This window comes from Aedes albopictus, unplaced genomic scaffold, assembly GCF_035046485.1.
Source record: "Aedes albopictus strain Foshan unplaced genomic scaffold, AalbF5 HiC_scaffold_31, whole genome shotgun sequence".
In the NCBI taxonomy this organism is placed as follows: Eukaryota; Metazoa; Arthropoda; class Insecta; order Diptera; family Culicidae; genus Aedes; species Aedes albopictus.
The window spans coordinates 1-27,077 of record NW_026917101.1 but is presented as its reverse complement, the minus strand read 5'-3'; the positions used below and the strand labels follow the sequence as shown (position 1 = coordinate 27,077).

The 27,077-nt window shown below is 46.7% G+C and overlaps 12 protein-coding genes across 12 annotated transcripts; 6 read left to right on the top strand and 6 right to left on the bottom strand.

Annotated features, from left to right (window-relative positions):
* Positions 1-2,504: 2,504 nt before the first annotated feature.
* Positions 2,505-2,882, bottom strand: LOC134284585 (histone H4). Its single transcript, XM_062843568.1, has one exon. The coding sequence runs from the start codon at positions 2,824-2,826 to the stop codon at positions 2,515-2,517; it is 312 nt and encodes a 103-aa protein (XP_062699552.1). The 5' UTR covers positions 2,827-2,882; the 3' UTR covers positions 2,505-2,514.
* A 1,444-nt stretch (positions 2,883-4,326) lies between these two features.
* On the bottom strand, positions 4,327-4,809 carry LOC115270076 (histone H2A). Its single transcript, XM_029879045.2, has one exon. The coding sequence runs from the start codon at positions 4,725-4,727 to the stop codon at positions 4,353-4,355; it is 375 nt and encodes a 124-aa protein (XP_029734905.1). The 5' UTR covers positions 4,728-4,809; the 3' UTR covers positions 4,327-4,352.
* Positions 4,810-4,952: 143 nt separating this feature from the next.
* Positions 4,953-5,405, top strand: LOC134284571 (histone H2B). The gene has a single exon (XM_062843554.1). It carries the CDS (start codon positions 5,005-5,007, stop codon positions 5,377-5,379), a length of 375 nt encoding a protein of 124 aa, XP_062699538.1. The 5' UTR covers positions 4,953-5,004; the 3' UTR covers positions 5,380-5,405.
* Positions 5,406-7,141: 1,736 nt separating this feature from the next.
* Positions 7,142-7,967, top strand: LOC134284559 (histone H1-like). Its single transcript, XM_062843543.1, has one exon. The coding sequence runs from the start codon at positions 7,203-7,205 to the stop codon at positions 7,881-7,883; it is 681 nt and encodes a 226-aa protein (XP_062699527.1). The 5' UTR covers positions 7,142-7,202; the 3' UTR covers positions 7,884-7,967.
* Positions 7,968-10,983: 3,016 nt separating this feature from the next.
* Positions 10,984-11,361, bottom strand: LOC134284587 (histone H4). Its single transcript, XM_062843570.1, has one exon. It carries the CDS (start codon positions 11,303-11,305, stop codon positions 10,994-10,996), a length of 312 nt encoding a protein of 103 aa, XP_062699554.1. The 5' UTR covers positions 11,306-11,361; the 3' UTR covers positions 10,984-10,993.
* A 1,443-nt stretch (positions 11,362-12,804) lies between these two features.
* LOC134284573 (histone H2A) lies at positions 12,805-13,287 on the bottom strand. Its single transcript, XM_062843556.1, has one exon. The coding sequence runs from the start codon at positions 13,203-13,205 to the stop codon at positions 12,831-12,833; it is 375 nt and encodes a 124-aa protein (XP_062699540.1). The 5' UTR covers positions 13,206-13,287; the 3' UTR covers positions 12,805-12,830.
* Positions 13,288-13,430: 143 nt separating this feature from the next.
* LOC134284565 (histone H2B) lies at positions 13,431-13,883 on the top strand. The gene has a single exon (XM_062843547.1). The coding sequence runs from the start codon at positions 13,483-13,485 to the stop codon at positions 13,855-13,857; it is 375 nt and encodes a 124-aa protein (XP_062699531.1). The 5' UTR covers positions 13,431-13,482; the 3' UTR covers positions 13,858-13,883.
* A 1,736-nt stretch (positions 13,884-15,619) lies between these two features.
* Positions 15,620-17,536, top strand: LOC115270082 (histone H1-like). Its single transcript, XM_062843540.1, has one exon. The coding sequence runs from the start codon at positions 15,681-15,683 to the stop codon at positions 16,359-16,361; it is 681 nt and encodes a 226-aa protein (XP_062699524.1). The 5' UTR covers positions 15,620-15,680; the 3' UTR covers positions 16,362-17,536.
* A 1,925-nt stretch (positions 17,537-19,461) lies between these two features.
* On the bottom strand, positions 19,462-19,839 carry LOC109404558 (histone H4). The gene has a single exon (XM_029879022.2). It carries the CDS (start codon positions 19,781-19,783, stop codon positions 19,472-19,474), a length of 312 nt encoding a protein of 103 aa, XP_029734882.1. The 5' UTR covers positions 19,784-19,839; the 3' UTR covers positions 19,462-19,471.
* A 1,443-nt stretch (positions 19,840-21,282) lies between these two features.
* Positions 21,283-21,765, bottom strand: LOC109621651 (histone H2A). The gene has a single exon (XM_020075742.3). The coding sequence runs from the start codon at positions 21,681-21,683 to the stop codon at positions 21,309-21,311; it is 375 nt and encodes a 124-aa protein (XP_019931301.1). The 5' UTR covers positions 21,684-21,765; the 3' UTR covers positions 21,283-21,308.
* Positions 21,766-21,909: 144 nt separating this feature from the next.
* Positions 21,910-22,361, top strand: LOC109413199 (histone H2B). Its single transcript, XM_019686904.3, has one exon. The coding sequence runs from the start codon at positions 21,961-21,963 to the stop codon at positions 22,333-22,335; it is 375 nt and encodes a 124-aa protein (XP_019542449.1). The 5' UTR covers positions 21,910-21,960; the 3' UTR covers positions 22,336-22,361.
* Positions 22,362-24,092: 1,731 nt separating this feature from the next.
* LOC115270053 (histone H1-like) lies at positions 24,093-26,014 on the top strand. Its single transcript, XM_029879018.2, has one exon. The coding sequence runs from the start codon at positions 24,159-24,161 to the stop codon at positions 24,837-24,839; it is 681 nt and encodes a 226-aa protein (XP_029734878.1). The 5' UTR covers positions 24,093-24,158; the 3' UTR covers positions 24,840-26,014.
* Positions 26,015-27,077: the final 1,063 nt, after the last annotated feature.

Sequence of the window (27,077 nt, the reverse complement as noted above, 5' to 3'; positions counted from 1 at the left end):
TAGAACTTTTCATCGAAGCAAAATGTACGTTATAAACAGAATTTCCCGACTGGAAAAGGAATTGAATCCGCCGTCTCCGGGTTGGCGATCGAAAACCCTATCCCCTAGGCTAACCGGAGACCCCAATCTCACTTTCGATCGCCAACCAGTTCCCCACTCATCGGACAGAACTGCAATTCTGACCGAGGATTTCAAACGTTTAACCCAGTGTGCCTACTGACAGCCCTCTGAAAATCTTAGATCTACGCGCCCTTGGTACAATGAAAGCACAGGATGCACAAGTTCTTCGCAGTTTTACACATACCTCAATAGTGAACGGCTTGCTGATCCCAGTTTAGGGCACTGCCGGCCGGGTGGGTTAAACAGGCGACAACACTCCGCGACACACGCGATTCAACACCCGGGCACAAGAACAAAACAAACTATTTACAATGGACACATTCACGCTGTGTGCATGACCACTGTACTTCCGGCGGCAGTCTTCCGCTATAGGTTCAAATTTTGAACGATGAATCAAACTGGCACTCCCGCAACGGAGACGCGACACTCAGCTAGACGGACACCGAACTGAACTGACTACCTACACCGAGGAAAAATTCTACTCAGTCCCTGCGTTATTCCTAATTCTGTTTTCGTTAAGTTTTAGCTGACCGAGTAGAATTTTTTCTCGGTGTATCACGACTAAGAAATTGCGCACGGTAAAACAACGTGACACAAAATTGAGAATGGATTTTCTCAGCCCGTTTGAGCTTCATGTTTAGTAAACTGCCAAATCTCGATCCGTGGTGAGAACCGGCGAGACATTCTCCCAAGGGGAGTGAGAATGAACGAACGCGTGTAACACGATTTGGAGTGTATACAAGGGCCCATATAGCCGAGGCGGCAAATGCACGGGTATTCAGCATGACCATGCTGAGGGTGACGGGTTCGATTCCCGGTCGGTCCAGGATCTTTTCGTAAAGGAAATTTCCTTGACTTCCTTGGGCATAGAGTATCTTCGTGCCTGCCACACGATACACATGCAAAATGGTCATTGGCAGAGGAAGCTCTCAGTTAATAACTGTGGAAGTGCTCATAGAACACTAAGCTGAGAAGCAGGCTTTGTCCCAGTGAGGACGTTACGCCAAGAAGAGGAGGAGGACGAATAACACGCTCAATTGTGTGTGGCTTTGTTTCACCGTGTGAGTGCCGCAGAGCACTCACCGCCGCTGCGTTTCGGCACGCATGGTGGGCAAGCTGTGAAAATTGTTGGCCAACATGGCAGCTTATATTTCGGATGGCAGGATACCGAGCTGTGCAAGACAACGCAGTTTTCTTGCTCTAAGTCACAAAACCGTCATTGAAAATAATTGCACTGTTATCCAGATAGTGAGTAGAGTAGAATTTTTATTAGCATTGGTTGTGGTTTTAGCGAGACTAAAATCTGCGTTTGAGTTTTTGATAAACGACGATGGTTTGTTTCCTCTCAATTGGCGATTAAAAGTAGAGATTATGTCGTGAAAATTTGGAAGTTTGAAAGGGAAATACCAGTTCCCCATCAGTTGATTCGTCAATTTTTTGGTAAATTTATCGATAAATTGATTTTTTCTACCCCGATCCTACATTAAATTTTATCTGGAACGACTCAATCACTAAAATACGAAATGGGATTTCACTAAACTTAACCTCACTTTAGGAGGCCAGGTTCTGCATATAACCTTGTACGCCACGCTGTAATCGAGAATTTTAACTCTCCTTTCCCTCCTCCGTACTTTTGCATTGCTTGAGCTCGAGCGTGGCGTACTTTATGGATGGCCCCTAAATAATTGACATGCTGCTTTGAAGTCCGGGATAGGGATACATTCACTTCCAAGCGTACAGTCACGAACGTATGGTACACGCCATTGAAATCCCGGGTAGGGATGCATACATCCATGATTTATTGCTATACAGTTTACCGGTTCTACCGACGCTTGGCGTTGGGCGACATTGCAACCATTGTTAACAATCAAGTTCTTCGAAACATACATATTGGATGTGGGAAATATTAAACAAAACTGTCATCTTCAAGACTGGAGTTTTCCTTGCCTTGATAAGTATGATTTGAGCTGCCTACGTGCATAACATGTATAAGCGACGCTCTGGAAGTATGGGGACGTGTTTGCTTAGCTTTTCAATTCGAGCTTTTCCAACTCGAAGCGGAGCATTTTTGGCTGGCCAAATTCCGATACGGAGGCAAGCGCTTCTGGTTCCCAGGTTTCATTTTAATTTTACTTACTTATCGTCGTGTTCAGCTTTCCGGTGCTACGGTGCACGAAAGATAGAATATCGAGAGGTTCCCAATGGAGGTACTATATACAAATTGGATGCACATATTTATATCATTACAATCTATCACTTCCGTTCTGAGGTCCATAGGCACGACATATTAGGTACTGTTGCTTTTTGGCGGTAGAAAACTGACTGTTTAACTCTTTTGTACACACGTTCGGTGGCCCTGAAAAGGGCCGTTTTTTGAGAGAAGAAACCTGTGATTTAACCTCCGAAACCGTACAGAGTGCGTCCCTGTCGCTTCAGGGCGTACACGACATCCATAGCGGTAACGGTTTTGCGCTTGGCGTGTTCAGTGTAGGTGACGGCATCACGGATGACGTTTTCCAGGAACACCTTCAGCACACCACGAGTTTCTTCGTAGATGAGACCGGAGATACGCTTGACTCCACCACGACGAGCCAGACGACGGATGGCGGGCTTGGTGATACCCTGGATGTTATCACGCAAAACCTTGCGATGACGCTTGGCGCCTCCTTTTCCGAGTCCTTTGCCTCCCTTGCCACGGCCAGTCATTTTGGATATTTACTTCTGTGTTCGACTACGGGTGTAACGAAACTGATGCCCTACGAAACTGATGCTGCCGCTTTTATACCTACTCGAGGGGTAACTTCTTCTTGCCATGCTTGCTTTTTCTATTCTTCTATGGCTTGTGATTGGTTGCCTGCGATGAACCAAGCATATAAAAGAGTACTACAAAAATTCGACCCTCATTCTTTCGCTTCGTTTCAACGTATTCGTTTGGATTGAAAACAATTTTCTTCATCTACGATGGCTCGTACCAAGCAGACTGCCCGTAAGTCTACCGGAGGAAAGGCCCCTCGCAAGCAGCTGGCCACCAAGGCCGCTCGCAAGAGTGCCCCTGCCACCGGAGGAGTCAAGAAGCCTCATCGTTATCGGCCAGGAACTGTCGCTCTGCGTGAAATCCGTCGTTACCAGAAATCCACTGAGCTGCTGATCCGCAAGCTCCCATTCCAGCGTCTGGTCCGTGAAATCGCTCAGGACTTCAAGACTGACCTGCGCTTCCAGAGCTCAGCCGTCATGGCCCTGCAGGAAGCTAGCGAGGCCTACCTGGTTGGTCTGTTTGAAGATACCAACCTGTGTGCCATCCATGCCAAGCGTGTCACTATCATGCCCAAGGACATCCAGCTGGCTCGTCGCATCCGTGGAGAACGCGCTTAAATTTGGTCTTGTGTTATTAATCACTTTCAAAACGGCCCTTTTCAGGGCCACCGAAAACGTTTCACAAAAGAGTTTCACGAAAATTTCCTACGATAATAAGCCCCGGTATAGCCCTCACTATTATTTCGAACCTTTGAACATTTCCGCGCCAGCAGTGACGGTCCACCAAATTGCCAGTTACATTTTTCGTCCAAACGCCGACTGCAGGTAACGGCATTTTCGGGCCCGTTCACATAGCACATGGCTGGATCGATAGGTAAAAACAACAAACTGCAGCAATTTTCTGACAACCACGTTCGATAGATTTACGTAATGACAAAGACAAACTTACCGCGGGGTACAGACTGAGTCGATTTCGATTATTTTTATCGAAAATTCAACTATGTACGAGTCCTGATATTTTGATATTTTGACTGGATAACGTCCGTCAGCAAGATATGGGGGATAGAATTTCGAAAATCGAAAATTAAGCATATAACGAAGGGTGGTTAGGTTTCAATCGCTAATAAATCCATCATTTTCAGATGAGTGTTTCAATCAATCAGATTTTTTACTTCTTTCCACAACGATGAAAAACTAAACCGAATAGCAGTGAACGAAATTTAAAAACCATCACAAAACATTGACTTTATTTTTTTTTTTTTCGGATCTTCCTCGGGATGTACTGCTTCTGCAGGTTCCTGAAATAAAAATCGTACCATTTCCAAAGCATTCGCACATTCAGAGCACTGCAAGGTAGGTAGTTTTGCAGCGAACAAATCATTCCAAAACAACTCTCTATCAGGAAAATGAATATTGTCGTCCTGAAAAGGACGGTTTTTGGTTTGATGCACACGGTCTTCGATCGAGCGGGAAGAGATTTATGCCTTCTTTTCGGTCTTCTTGGGCAACAGAACAGCCTGGATGTTTGGCAAGACACCACCCTGGGCGATGGTAACGCCAGACAGCAGTTTGTTCAATTCTTCGTCGTTGCGGATGGCCAACTGCAGATGACGGGGAATGATTCTGGTCTTCTTGTTGTCACGAGCAGCGTTTCCTGCCAACTCGAGGACTTCAGCAGCCAGATATTCCATCACGGCAGCCAAGTACACTGGGGCACCAGCGCCGACACGCTCGGCATAGTTGCCCTTCCTGAGCAGACGGTGGATACGGCCGACTGGGAACTGCAGTCCAGCACGGTTGGAACGGGACTTTGCCTTTCCCTTAACTTTGCCTCCTTTGCCGCGGCCAGACATCGTGAGATAGATTCGAGTTTTACTAACGAAGAAACGTTCACAAAGCGTACGTAAGCTGTACTGATGGCGAACCAACGGATCGGCAGGCTATTTTATACCCGCATAGCACTGCGCTACACCAACACTAGGGAGGGAAAAGCGAAACGAATAAAATGACAAACAAACCAAAGGGGCGGAACATCGCTTGCTATTCTACGGGTATAAAAGAGAACCGATTGGCTCGGTGGGCATCAGTTTCTGTTTCCTTTTGGATCGAAAACAACCTCACCGTAGCACGATGGCACCGAAAACCAGCGGAAAGGCCGCCAAGAAATCCGGCAAGGCCCAGAAGAACATTGTCAAGGGCGACAAGAAGAAGAAGAAGCAGCGCAGGAAGGAGAGCTACGCTATCTACATCTACAAGGTGTTGAAGCAAGTCCACCCGGACACTGGCGTCTCGTCGAAGGCTATGAGCATCATGAACAGCTTCGTCAACGACATCTTCGAACGCATTGCCGCCGAAGCCTCTCGTCTGGCTCACTACAACAAGCGCTCGACCATTACCTCTCGCGAAATCCAAACCGCCGTCCGTCTTCTGCTCCCAGGAGAGTTGGCCAAGCACGCCGTTTCCGAAGGAACCAAGGCCGTCACCAAGTACACCAGCTCCAAGTAAATGACGACCGTCCGGGAATTATCGCATCAAACCAAAAGGCCCTTTTCAGGGCCACTATATCATTCTCGAAAAGAGTTAACTAGGAAATAATGACCTGCCAAACCAACTGCAACACTTACGACTCAAACCTGTAGGACCTTATGGCCATTTCCGATGTACCCAATGGTAACATTCATACTAACCTCTAGTGTGGGCCCCGAATATGGCGACCGTGCCTCGATGATGTACTGCCACTTTGGCTCTGACTGACTGTAGTTACTGACTTTCTCTCAGATTGGTTGTTTCACGAAAAGTATCACCGTACCAACTGTGGTGCTGCCACCAGAGTTTACATACAATCGTATAAGCGTAGTTTTAGTCACCTAGCTAGATGAGTGAGCATAGCATAGAGTGGTGGGTACGACTGCTATCGATTACACGTCGGGGTGCGTTTGCTTGATTTCAAGTTTCTGAAAATTCACCAATAATTAATCGTTGCTACAATCGGGTGCGTGCGACACACAAGATTGGCTTCAAGTATCCAACTGCAGTAGGCGTCGTTTTTGTTTTCATTTTCACCCTGGAATTGGCCAGGCAAACTTGTCAGCTCTACATTTTCGGAACGCCTTTGAGATGAATCCATCGGACCGAGCATGTCTAGCCTGTGTCGTCCGGTGGTTTAGGTCAGTCAAATCATAGCTTTTGCACCATCGGAGAACAGATGCAGTGCGTCAGTTTTTGTTCGTTAGTTTCGATTACATCCAGACTGAACTTGAACCGACTAGGCCGGAATTAAAGGGTGCAAACACTTACTACATTCATTCAAATTCAGATTGAATTTGAACTCCAACGACGGCTCTAATAACTCTCAATGTTGATCGTACATCAAACAAGCTAACAACTCGATGGACTTGTGATAGATTCGCACTACTGGGCAGATTTTCGTGATTTTTGGCTGCTGTTAGGTGTATAATGTATTCAAATTTGTTTCCGCAAGATCCTGATGTGAAACTAACTCTAGATCTGTGATAACATCTAATATTACCCTTTTAAATCGTGCTCATTGCTGCGGCATCAAAGACTGGGACAAAGTACTGGTCTGCTTCGGTCAACTACAGCTGGGACTGCTACCTAGGCGGGAAATGATGTTTTCTGTTAGCATGCGTTTAGGTCGTAGAACTTTTGTACATAAACTAAATGTGCGTAAACCGACGGAGTTGTCCGATTGGAGTACAGCGAAGCACTAGTTTGAAGCATCATTTACGGAAAAATTTCATAAAACGGTATTGCCCAAAGTTTCCCCAAAACCAAGCACGCAGCAACGCGTACTAGCACCGGGAAGGACTTTGTTTTAGAGCCATTTCTAAGGCATTACCGGACCGAATACTTGCTCGGTATGGATGTCGCTGAATAGAGTAACTATTGGGCTTTTGAAATTCACTACCGACATGGACGATGACATTGTTTCAATAGCAACTATTGACTGTTTTGTCGGGTGAACCCACATCATATGACTCACGGGTGCTGCTAGGACACGTTTTTGCCAAGCTATTTCTGACATGGAACCCCAACAGCAATGTTGTGCCACTAGCTAGACTCATGTGCTTGTTAACTGTACAGAAAAGTTATTCAACTATTGCTCCCAGTAAATGTAAAATAGCGTTTTAGAAACATGTTACCAAAAAATTAGACAATATTTTGCGAACACTCAATAAGTGAACGATCATGTCTGCATCCCTAACACAGACATCATTATCGAACATCGCACTGTTGTCGGATTTACCTTCATTCAATCGTTTACACCAACGTGTCAGTGTCGCTGTACCTACTACCAACCAACCGCAATGTCTGAAGTTGCCGCCGAAGCCGCTGCCGCAGCTCCTGCTGCCTCGCCAGCCAAGGCCAAGAAGCCAAGGGCCCCTAAGGGACAGGGCAAGCCGAAGAAGCCATCGACCCATCCTCCAGTGAACGATATGGTTGTTGCTGCTATCAAAACCCTGAAGGAGCGCAACGGATCGTCCCTGCAGGCCATCAAGAAGTACATCGCTGCCAACTACAAGTGCGATGTCGCCAAGCTGGCCCCATTCCTCAAGAAGGCCTTGAAGAACGGTGTCGAGAAGGGCAAGTTTGTCCAAACCAAAGGAACTGGCGCATCCGGATCGTTCAAGCTGAAGGCTGAGGCCAAGAAGGCCGCCGGCGAGAAAAAGCCCAAGAAGGCCGGTGAGAAGAAAGCCAAGAAGGCTACCGGTGAGAAGAAGAAGGCTGCCAAGAAACCAGCTGGGGAAAAGAAAGCCAAGAAGCCAGCCGGCGAGAAGAAAGCCAAGAAACCAGCTGCAGCGAAAAAAGCCAAAGCTGCCGGTGCAAAGGCCGCCAAAAAGGCCGGAGGTGTGAAGAAGGCCGCTGCCCCGAAACAAAAGGCCACCAAGCCATCCAAGACCGCCGCAAAGAAGCCAAAGACCCCGAAACCGAAGAAGGCCGCCCCCGCCAAGAAAGCTGCCGCGAAGAAAACCGCCGCCAAGAAGTAATCTGGCGATTTTCGGAACCATCAGTCGTCATACTGCGAAACAGTATCCCACTTTCAAATCAGTCCTTTTCAGGACTACCATCTTAGATCTTACCAAAGAGTTAAAAGTTGAAATGGTTTCCTATCATCCAATGCCAGGTCATACGTTTCCTAGAATACTGCTAGGTGCAATTCTCAAATAGGCCGGTCAGCTCGGCATGATTGAGTGTTGCCTTTTCGCTGCCGCCGAGCTTCCAGAGTGAAACTCTCGAATCTTTGCACCGTGTTGGTGTAGTTAAGGTTAATTGAAAATGACTGCAACTTCCCTGCAGATTGATTGGTTGGTGAAATTCCTGTTACTACCCGGTTGACATAGAGCAAGTCACCTGGAAGGCTGCACTTGAAATGATGAAATTCACAAACACCAATCGTGAGAAGCACTAATTGTCACGATACAGCCATTTCTGTCTTCGCGCTTCGATATAACGTGCATTTTACCCTCGATATACGTACACCAAAATTTGTCTCAATGTGCACTTATTCTGGGTAGCATGGCTAAAGCTGCAATCGCATTTGGGGTGATTTTATCGTTTATCTGGAGATCATTACTGGGAAAGTTAGAACTTTTCATCGAAGCAAAATGTACGTTATAAACAGAATTTCCCGACTGGAAAAGGAATTGAATCCGCCGTCTCCGGGTTGGCGATCGAAAACCCTATCCCCTAGGCTAACCGGAGACCCCAATCTCACTTTCGATCGCCAACCAGTTCCCCACTCATCGGACAGAACTGCAATTCTGACCGAGGATTTCAAACGTTTAACCCAGTGTGCCTACTGACAGCCCTCTGAAAATCTTAGATCTACGCGCCCTTGGTACAATGAAAGCACAGGATGCACAAGTTCTTCGCAGTTTTACACATACCTCAATAGTGAACGGCTTGCTGATCCCAGTTTAGGGCACTGCCGGCCGGGTGGGTTAAACAGGCGACAACACTCCGCGACACACGCGATTCAACACCCGGGCACAAGAACAAAACAAACTATTTACAATGGACACATTCACGCTGTGTGCATGACCACTGTACTTCCGGCGGCAGTCTTCCGCTATAGGTTCAAATTTTGAACGATGAATCAAACTGGCACTCCCGCAACGGAGACGCGACACTCAGCTAGACGGACACCGAACTGAACTGACTACCTACACCGAGGAAAAATTCTACTCAGTCCCTGCGTTATTCCTAATTCTGTTTTCGTTAAGTTTTAGCTGACCGAGTAGAATTTTTTCTCGGTGTATCACGACTAAGAAATTGCGCACGGTAAAACAACGTGACACAAAATTGAGAATGGATTTTCTCAGCCCGTTTGAGCTTCATGTTTAGTAAACTGCCAAATCTCGATCCGTGGTGAGAACCGGCGAGACATTCTCCCAAGGGGAGTGAGAATGAACGAACGCGTGTAACACGATTTGGAGTGTATACAAGGGCCCATATAGCCGAGGCGGCAAATGCACGGGTATTCAGCATGACCATGCTGAGGGTGACGGGTTCGATTCCCGGTCGGTCCAGGATCTTTTCGTAAAGGAAATTTCCTTGACTTCCTTGGGCATAGAGTATCTTCGTGCCTGCCACACGATACACATGCAAAATGGTCATTGGCAGAGGAAGCTCTCAGTTAATAACTGTGGAAGTGCTCATAGAACACTAAGCTGAGAAGCAGGCTTTGTCCCAGTGAGGACGTTACGCCAAGAAGAGGAGGAGGACGAATAACACGCTCAATTGTGTGTGGCTTTGTTTCACCGTGTGAGTGCCGCAGAGCACTCACCGCCGCTGCGTTTCGGCACGCATGGTGGGCAAGCTGTGAAAATTGTTGGCCAACATGGCAGCTTATATTTCGGATGGCAGGATACCGAGCTGTGCAAGACAACGCAGTTTTCTTGCTCTAAGTCACAAAACCGTCATTGAAAATAATTGCACTGTTATCCAGATAGTGAGTAGAGTAGAATTTTTATTAGCATTGGTTGTGGTTTTAGCGAGACTAAAATCTGCGTTTGAGTTTTTGATAAACGACGATGGTTTGTTTCCTCTCAATTGGCGATTAAAAGTAGAGATTATGTCGTGAAAATTTGGAAGTTTGAAAGGGAAATACCAGTTCCCCATCAGTTGATTCGTCAATTTTTTGGTAAATTTATCGATAAATTGATTTTTTCTACCCCGATCCTACATTAAATTTTATCTGGAACGACTCAATCACTAAAATACGAAATGGGATTTCACTAAACTTAACCTCACTTTAGGAGGCCAGGTTCTGCATATAACCTTGTACGCCACGCTGTAATCGAGAATTTTAACTCTCCTTTCCCTCCTCCGTACTTTTGCATTGCTTGAGCTCGAGCGTGGCGTACTTTATGGATGGCCCCTAAATAATTGACATGCTGCTTTGAAGTCCGGGATAGGGATACATTCACTTCCAAGCGTACAGTCACGAACGTATGGTACACGCCATTGAAATCCCGGGTAGGGATGCATACATCCATGATTTATTGCTATACAGTTTACCGGTTCTACCGACGCTTGGCGTTGGGCGACATTGCAACCATTGTTAACAATCAAGTTCTTCGAAACATACATATTGGATGTGGGAAATATTAAACAAAACTGTCATCTTCAAGACTGGAGTTTTCCTTGCCTTGATAAGTATGATTTGAGCTGCCTACGTGCATAACATGTATAAGCGACGCTCTGGAAGTATGGGGACGTGTTTGCTTAGCTTTTCAATTCGAGCTTTTCCAACTCGAAGCGGAGCATTTTTGGCTGGCCAAATTCCGATACGGAGGCAAGCGCTTCTGGTTCCCAGGTTTCATTTTAATTTTACTTACTTATCGTCGTGTTCAGCTTTCCGGTGCTACGGTGCACGAAAGATAGAATATCGAGAGGTTCCCAATGGAGGTACTATATACAAATTGGATGCACATATTTATATCATTACAATCTATCACTTCCGTTCTGAGGTCCATAGGCACGACATATTAGGTACTGTTGCTTTTTGGCGGTAGAAAACTGACTGTTTAACTCTTTTGTACACACGTTCGGTGGCCCTGAAAAGGGCCGTTTTTTGAGAGAAGAAACCTGTGATTTAACCTCCGAAACCGTACAGAGTGCGTCCCTGTCGCTTCAGGGCGTACACGACATCCATAGCGGTAACGGTTTTGCGCTTGGCGTGTTCAGTGTAGGTGACGGCATCACGGATGACGTTTTCCAGGAACACCTTCAGCACACCACGAGTTTCTTCGTAGATGAGACCGGAGATACGCTTGACTCCACCACGACGAGCCAGACGACGGATGGCGGGCTTGGTGATACCCTGGATGTTATCACGCAAAACCTTGCGATGACGCTTGGCGCCTCCTTTTCCGAGTCCTTTGCCTCCCTTGCCACGGCCAGTCATTTTGGATATTTACTTCTGTGTTCGACTACGGGTGTAACGAAACTGATGCCCTACGAAACTGATGCTGCCGCTTTTATACCTACTCGAGGGGTAACTTCTTCTTGCCATGCTTGCTTTTTCTATTCTTCTATGGCTTGTGATTGGTTGCCTGCGATGAACCAAGCATATAAAAGAGTACTACAAAAATTCGACCCTCATTCTTTCGCTTCGTTTCAACGTATTCGTTTGGATTGAAAACAATTTTCTTCATCTACGATGGCTCGTACCAAGCAGACTGCCCGTAAGTCTACCGGAGGAAAGGCCCCTCGCAAGCAGCTGGCCACCAAGGCCGCTCGCAAGAGTGCCCCTGCCACCGGAGGAGTCAAGAAGCCTCATCGTTATCGGCCAGGAACTGTCGCTCTGCGTGAAATCCGTCGTTACCAGAAATCCACTGAGCTGCTGATCCGCAAGCTCCCATTCCAGCGTCTGGTCCGTGAAATCGCTCAGGACTTCAAGACTGACCTGCGCTTCCAGAGCTCAGCCGTCATGGCCCTGCAGGAAGCTAGCGAGGCCTACCTGGTTGGTCTGTTTGAAGATACCAACCTGTGTGCCATCCATGCCAAGCGTGTCACTATCATGCCCAAGGACATCCAGCTGGCTCGTCGCATCCGTGGAGAACGCGCTTAAATTTGGTCTTGTGTTATTAATCACTTTCAAAACGGCCCTTTTCAGGGCCACCGAAAACGTTTCACAAAAGAGTTTCACGAAAATTTCCTACGATAATAAGCCCCGGTATAGCCCTCACTATTATTTCGAACCTTTGAACATTTCCGCGCCAGCAGTGACGGTCCACCAAATTGCCAGTTACATTTTTCGTCCAAACGCCGACTGCAGGTAACGGCATTTTCGGGCCCGTTCACATAGCACATGGCTGGATCGATAGGTAAAAACAACAAACTGCAGCAATTTTCTGACAACCACGTTCGATAGATTTACGTAATGACAAAGACAAACTTACCGCGGGGTACAGACTGAGTCGATTTCGATTATTTTTATCGAAAATTCAACTATGTACGAGTCCTGATATTTTGATATTTTGACTGGATAACGTCCGTCAGCAAGATATGGGGGATAGAATTTCGAAAATCGAAAATTAAGCATATAACGAAGGGTGGTTAGGTTTCAATCGCTAATAAATCCATCATTTTCAGATGAGTGTTTCAATCAATCAGATTTTTTACTTCTTTCCACAACGATGAAAAACTAAACCGAATAGCAGTGAACGAAATTTAAAAACCATCACAAAACATTGACTTTATTTTTTTTTTTTCGGATCTTCCTCGGGATGTACTGCTTCTGCAGGTTCCTGAAATAAAAATCGTACCATTTCCAAAGCATTCGCACATTCAGAGCACTGCAAGGTAGGTAGTTTTGCAGCGAACAAATCATTCCAAAACAACTCTCTATCAGGAAAATGAATATTGTCGTCCTGAAAAGGACGGTTTTTGGTTTGATGCACACGGTCTTCGATCGAGCGGGAAGAGATTTATGCCTTCTTTTCGGTCTTCTTGGGCAACAGAACAGCCTGGATGTTTGGCAAGACACCACCCTGGGCGATGGTAACGCCAGACAGCAGTTTGTTCAATTCTTCGTCGTTGCGGATGGCCAACTGCAGATGACGGGGAATGATTCTGGTCTTCTTGTTGTCACGAGCAGCGTTTCCTGCCAACTCGAGGACTTCAGCAGCCAGATATTCCATCACGGCAGCCAAGTACACTGGGGCACCAGCGCCGACACGCTCGGCATAGTTGCCCTTCCTGAGCAGACGGTGGATACGGCCGACTGGGAACTGCAGTCCAGCACGGTTGGAACGGGACTTTGCCTTTCCCTTAACTTTGCCTCCTTTGCCGCGGCCAGACATCGTGAGATAGATTCGAGTTTTACTAACGAAGAAACGTTCACAAAGCGTACGTAAGCTGTACTGATGGCGAACCAACGGATCGGCAGGCTATTTTATACCCGCATAGCACTGCGCTACACCAACACTAGGGAGGGAAAAGCGAAACGAATAAAATGACAAACAAACCAAAGGGGCGGAACATCGCTTGCTATTCTACGGGTATAAAAGAGAACCGATTGGCTCGGTGGGCATCAGTTTCTGTTTCCTTTTGGATCGAAAACAACCTCACCGTAGCACGATGGCACCGAAAACCAGCGGAAAGGCCGCCAAGAAATCCGGCAAGGCCCAGAAGAACATTGTCAAGGGCGACAAGAAGAAGAAGAAGCAGCGCAGGAAGGAGAGCTACGCTATCTACATCTACAAGGTGTTGAAGCAAGTCCACCCGGACACTGGCGTCTCGTCGAAGGCTATGAGCATCATGAACAGCTTCGTCAACGACATCTTCGAACGCATTGCCGCCGAAGCCTCTCGTCTGGCTCACTACAACAAGCGCTCGACCATTACCTCTCGCGAAATCCAAACCGCCGTCCGTCTTCTGCTCCCAGGAGAGTTGGCCAAGCACGCCGTTTCCGAAGGAACCAAGGCCGTCACCAAGTACACCAGCTCCAAGTAAATGACGACCGTCCGGGAATTATCGCATCAAACCAAAAGGCCCTTTTCAGGGCCACTATATCATTCTCGAAAAGAGTTAACTAGGAAATAATGACCTGCCAAACCAACTGCAACACTTACGACTCAAACCTGTAGGACCTTATGGCCATTTCCGATGTACCCAATGGTAACATTCATACTAACCTCTAGTGTGGGCCCCGAATATGGCGACCGTGCCTCGATGATGTACTGCCACTTTGGCTCTGACTGACTGTAGTTACTGACTTTCTCTCAGATTGGTTGTTTCACGAAAAGTATCACCGTACCAACTGTGGTGCTGCCACCAGAGTTTACATACAATCGTATAAGCGTAGTTTTAGTCACCTAGCTAGATGAGTGAGCATAGCATAGAGTGGTGGGTACGACTGCTATCGATTACACGTCGGGGTGCGTTTGCTTGATTTCAAGTTTCTGAAAATTCACCAATAATTAATCGTTGCTACAATCGGGTGCGTGCGACACACAAGATTGGCTTCAAGTATCCAACTGCAGTAGGCGTCGTTTTTGTTTTCATTTTCACCCTGGAATTGGCCAGGCAAACTTGTCAGCTCTACATTTTCGGAACGCCTTTGAGATGAATCCATCGGACCGAGCATGTCTAGCCTGTGTCGTCCGGTGGTTTAGGTCAGTCAAATCATAGCTTTTGCACCATCGGAGAACAGATGCAGTGCGTCAGTTTTTGTTCGTTAGTTTCGATTACATCCAGACTGAACTTGAACCGACTAGGCCGGAATTAAAGGGTGCAAACACTTACTACATTCATTCAAATTCAGATTGAATTTGAACTCCAACGACGGCTCTAATAACTCTCAATGTTGATCGTACATCAAACAAGCTAACAACTCGATGGACTTGTGATAGATTCGCACTACTGGGCAGATTTTCGTGATTTTTGGCTGCTGTTAGGTGTATAATGTATTCAAATTTGTTTCCGCAAGATCCTGATGTGAAACTAACTCTAGATCTGTGATAACATCTAATATTACCCTTTTAAATCGTGCTCATTGCTGCGGCATCAAAGACTGGGACAAAGTACTGGTCTGCTTCGGTCAACTACAGCTGGGACTGCTACCTAGGCGGGAAATGATGTTTTCTGTTAGCATGCGTTTAGGTCGTAGAACTTTTGTACATAAACTAAATGTGCGTAAACCGACGGAGTTGTCCGATTGGAGTACAGCGAAGCACTAGTTTGAAGCATCATTTACGGAAAAATTTCATAAAACGGTATTGCCCAAAGTTTCCCCAAAACCAAGCACGCAGCAACGCGTACTAGCACCGGGAAGGACTTTGTTTTAGAGCCATTTCTAAGGCATTACCGGACCGAATACTTGCTCGGTATGGATGTCGCTGAATAGAGTAACTATTGGGCTTTTGAAATTCACTACCGACATGGACGATGACATTGTTTCAATAGCAACTATTGACTGTTTTGTCGGGTGAACCCACATCATATGACTCACGGGTGCTGCTAGGACACGTTTTTGCCAAGCTATTTCTGACATGGAACCCCAACAGCAATGTTGTGCCACTAGCTAGACTCATGTGCTTGTTAACTGTACAGAAAAGTTATTCAACTATTGCTCCCAGTAAATGTAAAATAGCGTTTTAGAAACATGTTACCAAAAAATTAGACAATATTTTGCGAACACTCAATAAGTGAACGATCATGTCTGCATCCCTAACACAGACATCATTATCGAACATCGCACTGTTGTCGGATTTACCTTCATTCAATCGTTTACACCAACGTGTCAGTGTCGCTGTACCTACTACCAACCAACCGCAATGTCTGAAGTTGCCGCCGAAGCCGCTGCCGCAGCTCCTGCTGCCTCGCCAGCCAAGGCCAAGAAGCCAAGGGCCCCTAAGGGACAGGGCAAGCCGAAGAAGCCATCGACCCATCCTCCAGTGAACGATATGGTTGTTGCTGCTATCAAAACCCTGAAGGAGCGCAACGGATCGTCCCTGCAGGCCATCAAGAAGTACATCGCTGCCAACTACAAGTGCGATGTCGCCAAGCTGGCCCCATTCCTCAAGAAGGCCTTGAAGAACGGTGTCGAGAAGGGCAAGTTTGTCCAAACCAAAGGAACTGGCGCATCCGGATCGTTCAAGCTGAAGGCTGAGGCCAAGAAGGCCGCCGGCGAGAAAAAGCCCAAGAAGGCCGGTGAGAAGAAAGCCAAGAAGGCTACCGGTGAGAAGAAGAAGGCTGCCAAGAAACCAGCTGGGGAAAAGAAAGCCAAGAAGCCAGCCGGCGAGAAGAAAGCCAAGAAACCAGCTGCAGCGAAAAAAGCCAAAGCTGCCGGTGCAAAGGCCGCCAAAAAGGCCGGAGGTGTGAAGAAGGCCGCTGCCCCGAAACAAAAGGCCACCAAGCCATCCAAGACCGCCGCAAAGAAGCCAAAGACCCCGAAACCGAAGAAGGCCGCCCCCGCCAAGAAAGCTGCCGCGAAGAAAACCGCCGCCAAGAAGTAATCTGGCGATTTTCGGAACCATCAGTCGTCATACTGCGAAACAGTATCCCACTTTCAAATCAGTCCTTTTCAGGACTACCATCTTAGATCTTACCAAAGAGTTAAAAGTTGAAATGGTTTCCTATCATCCAATGCCAGGTCATACGTTTCCTAGAATACTGCTAGGTGCAATTCTCAAATAGGCCGGTCAGCTCGGCATGATTGAGTGTTGCCTTTTCGCTGCCGCCGAGCTTCCAGAGTGAAACTCTCGAATCTTTGCACCGTGTTGGTGTAGTTAAGGTTAATTGAAAATGACTGCAACTTCCCTGCAGATTGATTGGTTGGTGAAATTCCTGTTACTACCCGGTTGACATAGAGCAAGTCACCTGGAAGGCTGCACTTGAAATGATGAAATTCACAAACACCAATCGTGAGAAGCACTAATTGTCACGATACAGCCATTTCTGTCTTCGCGCTTCGATATAACGTGCATTTTACCCTCGATATACGTACACCAAAATTTGTCTCAATGTGCACTTATTCTGGGTAGCATGGCTAAAGCTGCAATCGCATTTGGGGTGATTTTATCGTTTATCTGGAGATCATTACTGGGAAAGTTAGAACTTTTCATCGAAGCAAAATGTACGTTATAAACAGAATTTCCCGACTGGAAAAGGAATTGAATCCGCCGTCTCCGGGTTGGCGATCGAAAACCCTATCCCCTAGGCTAACCGGAGACCCCAATCTCACTTTCGATCGCCAACCAGTTCCCCACTCATCGGACAGAACTGCAATTCTGACCGAGGATTTCAAACGTTTAACCCAGTGTGCCTACTGACAGCCCTCTGAAAATCTTAGATCTACACGCCCTTGGTACAATGAAAGCACAGGATGCACAAGTTCTTCGCAGTTTTACACATACCTCAATAGTGAACGGCTTGCTGATCCCAGTTTAGGGCACTGCCGGCCGGGTGGGTTAAACAGGCGACAACACTCCGCGACACACGCGATTCAACACCCGGGCACAAGAACAAAACAAACTATTTACAATGGACACATTCACGCTGTGTGCATGACCACTGTACTTCCGGCGGCAGTCTTCCGCTATAGGTTCAAATTTTGAACGATGAATCAAACTGGCACTCCCGCAACGGAGACGCGACACTCAGCTAGACGGACACCGAACTGAACTGACTACCTACACCGAGGAAAAATTCTACTCAGTCCCTGCGTTATTCCTAATTCTGTTTTCGTTAAGTTTTAGCTGACCGAGTAGAATTTTTTCTCGGTGTATCACGACTAAGAAATTGCGCACGGTAAAACAACGTGACACAAAATTGAGAATGGATTTTCTCAGCCCGTTTGAGCTTCATGTTTAGTAAACTGCCAAATCTCGATCCGTGGTGAGAACCGGCGAGACATTCTCCCAAGGGGAGTGAGAATGAACGAACGCGTGTAACACGATTTGGATTGTATACAAGGGCCCATATAGCCGAGGCGGCAAATGCACGGGTATTCAGCATGACCATGCTGAGGGTGACGGGTTCGATTCCCGGTCGGTCCAGGATCTTTTCGTAAAGGAAATTTCCTTGACTTCCTTGGGCATAGAGTATCTTCGTGCCTGCCACACGATACACATGCAAAATGGTCATTGGCAGAGGAAGCTCTCAGTTAATAACTGTGGAAGTGCTCATAGAACACTAAGCTGAGAAGCAGGCTTTGTCCCAGTGAGGACGTTACGCCAAGAAGAGGAGGAGGACGAATAACACGCTCAATTGTGTGTGGCTTTGTTTCACCGTGTGAGTGCCGCAGAGCACTCACCGCCGCTGCGTTTCGGCACGCATGGTGGGCAAGCTGTGAAAATTGTTGGCCAACATGGCAGCTTATATTTCGGATGGCAGGATACCGAGCTGTGCAAGACAACGCAGTTTTCTTGCTCTAAGTCACAAAACCGTCATTGAAAATAATTGCACTGTTATCCAGATAGTGAGTAGAGTAGAATTTTTATTAGCATTGGTTGTGGTTTTAGCGAGACTAAAATCTGCGTTTGAGTTTTTGATAAACGACGATGGTTTGTTTCCTCTCAATTGGCGATTAAAAGTAGAGATTATGTCGTGAAAATTTGGAAGTTTGAAAGGGAAATACCAGTTCCCCATCAGTTGATTCGTCAATTTTTTGGTAAATTTATCGATAAATTGATTTTTTCTACCCCGATCCTACATTAAATTTTATCTGGAACGACTCAATCACTAAAATACGAAATGGGATTTCACTAAACTTAACCTCACTTTAGGAGGCCAGGTTCTGCATATAACCTTGTACGCCACGCTGTAATCGAGAATTTTAACTCTCCTTTCCCTCCTCCGTACTTTTGCATTGCTTGAGCTCGAGCGTGGCGTACTTTATGGATGGCCCCTAAATAATTGACATGCTGCTTTGAAGTCCGGGATAGGGATACATTCACTTCCAAGCGTACAGTCACGAACGTATGGTACACGCCATTGAAATCCCGGGTAGGGATGCATACATCCATGATTTATTGCTATACAGTTTACCGGTTCTACCGACGCTTGGCGTTGGGCGACATTGCAACCATTGTTAACAATCAAGTTCTTCGAAACATACATATTGGATGTGGGAAATATTAAACAAAACTGTCATCTTCAAGACTGGAGTTTTCCTTGCCTTGATAAGTATGATTTGAGCTGCCTACGTGCATAACATGTATAAGCGACGCTCTGGAAGTATGGGGACGTGTTTGCTTAGCTTTTCAATTCGAGCTTTTCCAACTCGAAGCGGAGCATTTTTGGCTGGCCAAATTCCGATACGGAGGCAAGCGCTTCTGGTTCCCAGGTTTCATTTTAATTTTACTTACTTATCGTCGTGTTCAGCTTTCCGGTGCTACGGTGCACGAAAGATAGAATATCGAGAGGTTCCCAATGGAGGTACTATATACAAATTGGATGCACATATTTATATCATTACAATCTATCACTTCCGTTCTGAGGTCCATAGGCACGACATATTAGGTACTGTTGCTTTTTGGCGGTAGAAAACTGACTGTTTAACTCTTTTGTACACACGTTCGGTGGCCCTGAAAAGGGCCGTTTTTTGAGAGAAGAAACCTGTGATTTAACCTCCGAAACCGTACAGAGTGCGTCCCTGTCGCTTCAGGGCGTACACGACATCCATAGCGGTAACGGTTTTGCGCTTGGCGTGTTCAGTGTAGGTGACGGCATCACGGATGACGTTTTCCAGGAACACCTTCAGCACACCACGAGTTTCTTCGTAGATGAGACCGGAGATACGCTTGACTCCACCACGACGAGCCAGACGACGGATGGCGGGCTTGGTGATACCCTGGATGTTATCACGCAAAACCTTGCGATGACGCTTGGCGCCTCCTTTTCCGAGTCCTTTGCCTCCCTTGCCACGGCCAGTCATTTTGGATATTTACTTCTGTGTTCGACTACGGGTGTAACGAAACTGATGCCCTACGAAACTGATGCTGCCGCTTTTATACCTACTCGAGGGGTAACTTCTTCTTGCCATGCTTGCTTTTTCTATTCTTCTATGGCTTGTGATTGGTTGCCTGCGATGAACCAAGCATATAAAAGAGTACTACAAAAATTCGACCCTCATTCTTTCGCTTCGTTTCAACGTATTCGTTTGGATTGAAAACAATTTTCTTCATCTACGATGGCTCGTACCAAGCAGACTGCCCGTAAGTCTACCGGAGGAAAGGCCCCTCGCAAGCAGCTGGCCACCAAGGCCGCTCGCAAGAGTGCCCCTGCCACCGGAGGAGTCAAGAAGCCTCATCGTTATCGGCCAGGAACTGTCGCTCTGCGTGAAATCCGTCGTTACCAGAAATCCACTGAGCTGCTGATCCGCAAGCTCCCATTCCAGCGTCTGGTCCGTGAAATCGCTCAGGACTTCAAGACTGACCTGCGCTTCCAGAGCTCAGCCGTCATGGCCCTGCAGGAAGCTAGCGAGGCCTACCTGGTTGGTCTGTTTGAAGATACCAACCTGTGTGCCATCCATGCCAAGCGTGTCACTATCATGCCCAAGGACATCCAGCTGGCTCGTCGCATCCGTGGAGAACGCGCTTAAATTTGGTCTTGTGTTATTAATCACTTTCAAAACGGCCCTTTTCAGGGCCACCGAAAACGTTTCACAAAAGAGTTTCACGAAAATTTCCTACGATAATAAGCCCCGGTATAGCCCTCACTATTATTTCGAACCTTTGAACATTTCCGCGCCAGCAGTGACGGTCCACCAAATTGCCAGTTACATTTTTCGTCCAAACGCCGACTGCAGGTAACGGCATTTTCGGGCCCGTTCACATAGCACATGGCTGGATCGATAGGTAAAAACAACAAACTGCAGCAATTTTCTGACAACCACGTTCGATAGATTTACGTAATGACAAAGACAAACTTACCGCGGGGTACAGACTGAGTCGATTTCGATTATTTTTATCGAAAATTCAACTATGTACGAGTCCTGATATTTTGATATTTTGACTGGATAACGTCCGTCAGCAAGATATGGGGGATAGAATTTCGAAAATCGAAAATTAAGCATATAACGAAGGGTGGTTAGGTTTCAATCGCTAATAAATCCATCATTTTCAGATGAGTGTTTCAATCAATCAGATTTTTTACTTCTTTCCACAACGATGAAAAACTAAACCGAATAGCAGTGAACGAAATTTAAAAACCATCACAAAACATTGACTTTATTTTTTTTTTTTCGGATCTTCCTCGGGATGTACTGCTTCTGCAGGTTCCTGAAATAAAAATCGTACCATTTCCAAAGCATTCGCACATTCAGAGCACTGCAAGGTAGGTAGTTTTGCAGCGAACAAATCATTCCAAAACAACTCTCTATCAGGAAAATGAATATTGTCGTCCTGAAAAGGACGGTTTTTGGTTTGATGCACACGGTCTTCGATCGAGCGGGAAGAGATTTATGCCTTCTTTTCGGTCTTCTTGGGCAACAGAACAGCCTGGATGTTTGGCAAGACACCACCCTGGGCGATGGTAACGCCAGACAGCAGTTTGTTCAATTCTTCGTCGTTGCGGATGGCCAACTGCAGATGACGGGGAATGATTCTGGTCTTCTTGTTGTCACGAGCAGCGTTTCCTGCCAACTCGAGGACTTCAGCAGCCAGATATTCCATCACGGCAGCCAAGTACACTGGGGCACCAGCGCCGACACGCTCGGCATAGTTGCCCTTCCTGAGCAGACGGTGGATACGGCCGACTGGGAACTGCAGTCCAGCACGGTTGGAACGGGACTTTGCCTTTCCCTTAACTTTGCCTCCTTTGCCGCGGCCAGACATCGTGAGATAGATTCGAGTTTTACTAACGAAGAAACGTTCACAAAGCGTACGTAAGCTGTACTGATGGCGAACCAACGGATCGGCAGGCTATTTTATACCCGCATAGCACTGCGCTACACCAACACTAGGGAGGGAAAAGCGAAACGAATAAAATGACAAACAAACCAAAGGGGCGGAACATCGCTTGCTATTCTACGGGTATAAAAGAGAACCGATTGGCTCGGTGGGCATCAGTTTCTGTTTCCTTTTGGATCGAAAACAACCTCACCGTAGCACGATGGCACCGAAAACCAGCGGAAAGGCCGCCAAGAAATCCGGCAAGGCCCAGAAGAACATTGTCAAGGGCGACAAGAAGAAGAAGAAGCAGCGCAGGAAGGAGAGCTACGCTATCTACATCTACAAGGTGTTGAAGCAAGTCCACCCGGACACTGGCGTCTCGTCGAAGGCTATGAGCATCATGAACAGCTTCGTCAACGACATCTTCGAACGCATTGCCGCCGAAGCCTCTCGTCTGGCTCACTACAACAAGCGCTCGACCATTACCTCTCGCGAAATCCAAACCGCCGTCCGTCTTCTGCTCCCAGGAGAGTTGGCCAAGCACGCCGTTTCCGAAGGAACCAAGGCCGTCACCAAGTACACCAGCTCCAAGTAAATGACGACCGTCCGGGAATTATCGCATCAAACCAAAAGGCCCTTTTCAGGGCCACTATATCATTCTCGAAAAGAGTTAACTAGGAAATAATGACCTGCCAAACCAACTGCAACACTTACGACTCAAACCTGTAGGACCTTATGGCCATTTCCGATGTACCCAATGGTAACATTCATACTAACCTCTAGTGTGGGCCCCGAATATGGCGACCGTGCCTCGATGATGTACTGCCACTTTGGCTCTGACTGACTGTAGTTACTGACTTTCTCTCAGATTGGTTGTTTCACGAAAAGTATCACCGTACCAACTGTGGTGCTGCCACCAGAGTTTACATACAATCGTATAAGCGTAGTTTTAGTCACCTAGCTAGATGAGTGAGCATAGCATAGAGTGGTGGGTACGACTGCTATCGATTACACGTCGGGGTGCGTTTGCTTGATTTCAAGTTTCTGAAAATTCACCAATAATTAATCGTTGCTACAATCGGGTGCGTGCGACACACAAGATTGGCTTCAAGTATCCAACTGCAGTAGGCGTCGTTTTTGTTTTCATTTTCACCCTGGAATTGGCCAGGCAAACTTGTCAGCTCTACATTTTCGGAACGCCTTTGAGATGAATCCATCGGACCGAGCATGTCTAGCCTGTGTCGTCCGGTGGTTTAGGTCAGTCAAATCATAGCTTTTGCACCATCGGAGAACAGATGCAGTGCGTCAGTTTTTGTTCGTTAGTTTCGATTACATCCAGACTGAACTTGAACCGACTAGGCCGGAATTAAAGGGTGCAAACACTTACTACATTCATTCAAATTCAGATTGAATTTGAACTCCAACGACGGCTCTAATAACTCTCAATGTTGATCGTACATCAAACAAGCTAACAACTCGATGGACTTGTGATAGATTCGCACTACTGGGCAGATTTTCGTGATTTTTGGCTGCTGTTAGGTGTATAATGTATTCAAATTTGTTTCCGCAAGATCCTGATGTGAAACTAACTCTAGATCTGTGATAACATCTAATATTACCCTTTTAAATCGTGCTCATTGCTGCGGCATCAAAGACTGGGACAAAGTACTGGTCTGCTTCGGTCAACTACAGCTGGGACTGCTACCTAGGCGGGAAATGATGTTTTCTGTTAGCATGCGTTTAGGTCGTAGAACTTTTGTACATAAACTAAATGTGCGTAAACCGACGGAGTTGTCCGATTGGAGTACAGCGAAGCACTAGTTTGAAGCATCATTTACGGAAAAATTTCATAAAACGGTATTGCCCAAAGTTTCCCCAAAACCAAGCACGCAGCAACGCGTACTAGCACCGGGAAGGACTTTGTTTTAGAGCCATTTCTAAGGCATTACCGGACCGAATACTTGCTCGGTATGGATGTCGCTGAATAGAGTAACTATTGGGCTTTTGAAATTCACTACCGACATGGACGATGACATTGTTTCAATAGCAACTATTGACTGTTTTGTCGGGTGAACCCACATCATATGACTCACGGGTGCTGCTAGGACACGTTTTTGCCAAGCTATTTCTGACATGGAACCCCAACAGCAATGTTGTGCCACTAGCTAGACTCATGTGCTTGTTAACTGTACAGAAAAGTTATTCAACTATTGCTCCCAGTAAATGTAAAATAGCGTTTTAGAAACATGTTACCAAAAAATTAGACAATATTTTGCGAACACTCAATAAGTGAACGATCATGTCTGCATCCCTAACACAGACATCATTATCGAACATCGCACTGTTGTCGGATTTACCTTCATTCAATCGTTTACACCAACGTGTCAGTGTCGCTGTACCTACTACCAACCAACCGCAATGTCTGAAGTTGCCGCCGAAGCCGCTGCCGCAGCTCCTGCTGCCTCGCCAGCCAAGGCCAAGAAGCCAAGGGCCCCTAAGGGACAGGGCAAGCCGAAGAAGCCATCGACCCATCCTCCAGTGAACGATATGGTTGTTGCTGCTATCAAAACCCTGAAGGAGCGCAACGGATCGTCCCTGCAGGCCATCAAGAAGTACATCGCTGCCAACTACAAGTGCGATGTCGCCAAGCTGGCCCCATTCCTCAAGAAGGCCTTGAAGAACGGTGTCGAGAAGGGCAAGTTTGTCCAAACCAAAGGAACTGGCGCATCCGGATCGTTCAAGCTGAAGGCTGAGGCCAAGAAGGCCGCCGGCGAGAAAAAGCCCAAGAAGGCCGGTGAGAAGAAAGCCAAGAAGGCTACCGGTGAGAAGAAGAAGGCTGCCAAGAAACCAGCTGGGGAAAAGAAAGCCAAGAAGCCAGCCGGCGAGAAGAAAGCCAAGAAACCAGCTGCAGCGAAAAAAGCCAAAGCTGCCGGTGCAAAGGCCGCCAAAAAGGCCGGAGGTGTGAAGAAGGCCGCTGCCCCGAAACAAAAGGCCACCAAGCCATCCAAGACCGCCGCAAAGAAGCCAAAGACCCCGAAACCGAAGAAGGCCGCCCCCGCCAAGAAAGCTGCCGCGAAGAAAACCGCCGCCAAGAAGTAATCTGGCGATTTTCGGAACCATCAGTCGTCATACTGCGAAACAGTATCCCACTTTCAAATCAGTCCTTTTCAGGACTACCATCTTAGATCTTACCAAAGAGTTAAAAGTTGAAATGGTTTCCTATCATCCAATGCCAGGTCATACGTTTCCTAGAATACTGCTAGGTGCAATTCTCAAATAGGCCGGTCAGCTCGGCATGATTGAGTGTTGCCTTTTCGCTGCCGCCGAGCTTCCAGAGTGAAACTCTCGAATCTTTGCACCGTGTTGGTGTAGTTAAGGTTAATTGAAAATGACTGCAACTTCCCTGCAGATTGATTGGTTGGTGAAATTCCTGTTACTACCCGGTTGACATAGAGCAAGTCACCTGGAAGGCTGCACTTGAAATGATGAAATTCACAAACACCAATCGTGAGAAGCACTAATTGTCACGATACAGCCATTTCTGTCTTCGCGCTTCGATATAACGTGCATTTTACCCTCGATATACGTACACCAAAATTTGTCTCAATGTGCACTTATTCTGGGTAGCATGGCTAAAGCTGCAATCGCATTTGGGGTGATTTTATCGTTTATCTGGAGATCATTACTGGGAAAGTTAGAACTTTTCATCGAAGCAAAATGTACGTTATAAACAGAATTTCCCGACTGGAAAAGGAATTGAATCCGCCGTCTCCGGGTTGGCGATCGAAAACCCTATCCCCTAGGCTAACCGGAGACCCCAATCTCACTTTCGATCGCCAACCAGTTCCCCACTCATCGGACAGAACTGCAATTCTGACCGAGGATTTCAAACGTTTAACCCAGTGTGCCTACTGACAGCCCTCTGAAAATCTTAGATCTACACGCCCTTGGTACAATGAAAGCACAGGATGCACAAGTTCTTCGCAGTTTTACACATACCTCAATAGTGAACGGCTTGCTGATCCCAGTTTAGGGCACTGCCGGCCGGGTGGGTTAAACAGGCGACAACACTCCGCGACACACGCGATTCAACACCCGGGCACAAGAACAAAACAAACTATTTACAATGGACACATTCACGCTGTGTGCATGACCACTGTACTTCCGGCGGCAGTCTTCCGCTATAGGTTCAAATTTTGAACGATGAATCAAACTGGCACTCCCGCAACGGAGACGCGACACTCAGCTAGACGGACACCGAACTGAACTGACTACCTACACCGAGGAAAAATTCTACTCAGTCCCTGCGTTATTCCTAATTCTGTTTTCGTTAAGTTTTAGCTGACCGAGTAGAATTTTTTCTCGGTGTATCACGACTAAGAAATTGCGCACGGTAAAACAACGTGACACAAAATTGAGAATGGATTTTCTCAGCCCGTTTGAGCTTCATGTTTAGTAAACTGCCAAATCTCGATCCGTGGTGAGAACCGGCGAGACATTCTCCCAAGGGGAGTGAGAATGAACGAACGCGTGTAACACGATTTGGAGTGTATACAAGGGCCCATATAGCCGAGGCGGCAAATGCACGGGTATTCAGCATGACCATGCTGAGGGTGACGGGTTCGATTCCCGGTCGGTCCAGGATCTTTTCGTAAAGGAAATTTCCTTGACTTCCTTGGGCATAGAGTATCTTCGTGCCTGCCACACGATATACACATGCAAAATGGTCATTGGCAGAGGAAGCTCTCAGTTAATAACTGTGGAAGTGCTCATAGAACACTAAGCTGAGAAGCAGGCTTTGTCCCAGTGAGGACGTTACGCCAAGAAGAGGAGGAGGACGAATAACACGCTGTGTGTGGCTTTGTTTCACCGCGTGAGTGCCGCAGAGCACTCACCGCCGCTGCGTTTCGGCACGCATGGTGGGCAAGCTGTGAAAATTGTTGGCCAACATGGCAGCTTATATTTCGGATGGCAGGATACCGAGCTGTGCAAGACAACGCAGTTTTCTTGCTCTAAATCACAAAACCGTCATTGAAAATAATTGCACTGTTATCCAGATAGTGAGTAGAGTAGAATTTTTATTAGCATTGGTTGTGGTTTTAGCGAGACTAAAATCTGCGTTTGAGTTTTTGATAAACGACGATGGTTCGTTTCCTCTCAATTGGCGATTAAAAGTAGAGATTATGTCGTGAAAATTTGGAAGTTTGAAAGGGAAATACCAGTTCCCCATCAGTTGATTCGTCAATTTTTTGGTAAATTTATCGATAAATTGAATTTTGAACTTTCTAGCGGACAATAAAATTAGCATGGAAAGTTCAGAAGCTTCTAATATTGGTG

Bases quoted from the DNA above. Each gene is read 5' to 3' on its own strand.
- LOC134284585 (XM_062843568.1), bottom strand. From the start codon at position 2,826: ATGACTGGCCGTGGCAAGGGAGGCAAAGGACTCGGAAAAGGAGGCGCC.
- LOC109621651 (XM_020075742.3), bottom strand. From the start codon at position 21,683: ATGTCTGGCCGCGGCAAAGGAGGCAAAGTTAAGGGAAAGGCAAAGTCC.
- LOC134284587 (XM_062843570.1), bottom strand. From the start codon at position 11,305: ATGACTGGCCGTGGCAAGGGAGGCAAAGGACTCGGAAAAGGAGGCGCC.
- LOC134284565 (XM_062843547.1), top strand. From the start codon at position 13,483: ATGGCACCGAAAACCAGCGGAAAGGCCGCCAAGAAATCCGGCAAGGCC.
- LOC115270053 (XM_029879018.2), top strand. From the start codon at position 24,159: ATGTCTGAAGTTGCCGCCGAAGCCGCTGCCGCAGCTCCTGCTGCCTCG.
- LOC134284573 (XM_062843556.1), bottom strand. From the start codon at position 13,205: ATGTCTGGCCGCGGCAAAGGAGGCAAAGTTAAGGGAAAGGCAAAGTCC.
- LOC109404558 (XM_029879022.2), bottom strand. From the start codon at position 19,783: ATGACTGGCCGTGGCAAGGGAGGCAAAGGACTCGGAAAAGGAGGCGCC.
- LOC134284559 (XM_062843543.1), top strand. From the start codon at position 7,203: ATGTCTGAAGTTGCCGCCGAAGCCGCTGCCGCAGCTCCTGCTGCCTCG.
- LOC115270082 (XM_062843540.1), top strand. From the start codon at position 15,681: ATGTCTGAAGTTGCCGCCGAAGCCGCTGCCGCAGCTCCTGCTGCCTCG.
- LOC109413199 (XM_019686904.3), top strand. From the start codon at position 21,961: ATGGCACCGAAAACCAGCGGAAAGGCCGCCAAGAAATCCGGCAAGGCC.
- LOC134284571 (XM_062843554.1), top strand. From the start codon at position 5,005: ATGGCACCGAAAACCAGCGGAAAGGCCGCCAAGAAATCCGGCAAGGCC.
- LOC115270076 (XM_029879045.2), bottom strand. From the start codon at position 4,727: ATGTCTGGCCGCGGCAAAGGAGGCAAAGTTAAGGGAAAGGCAAAGTCC.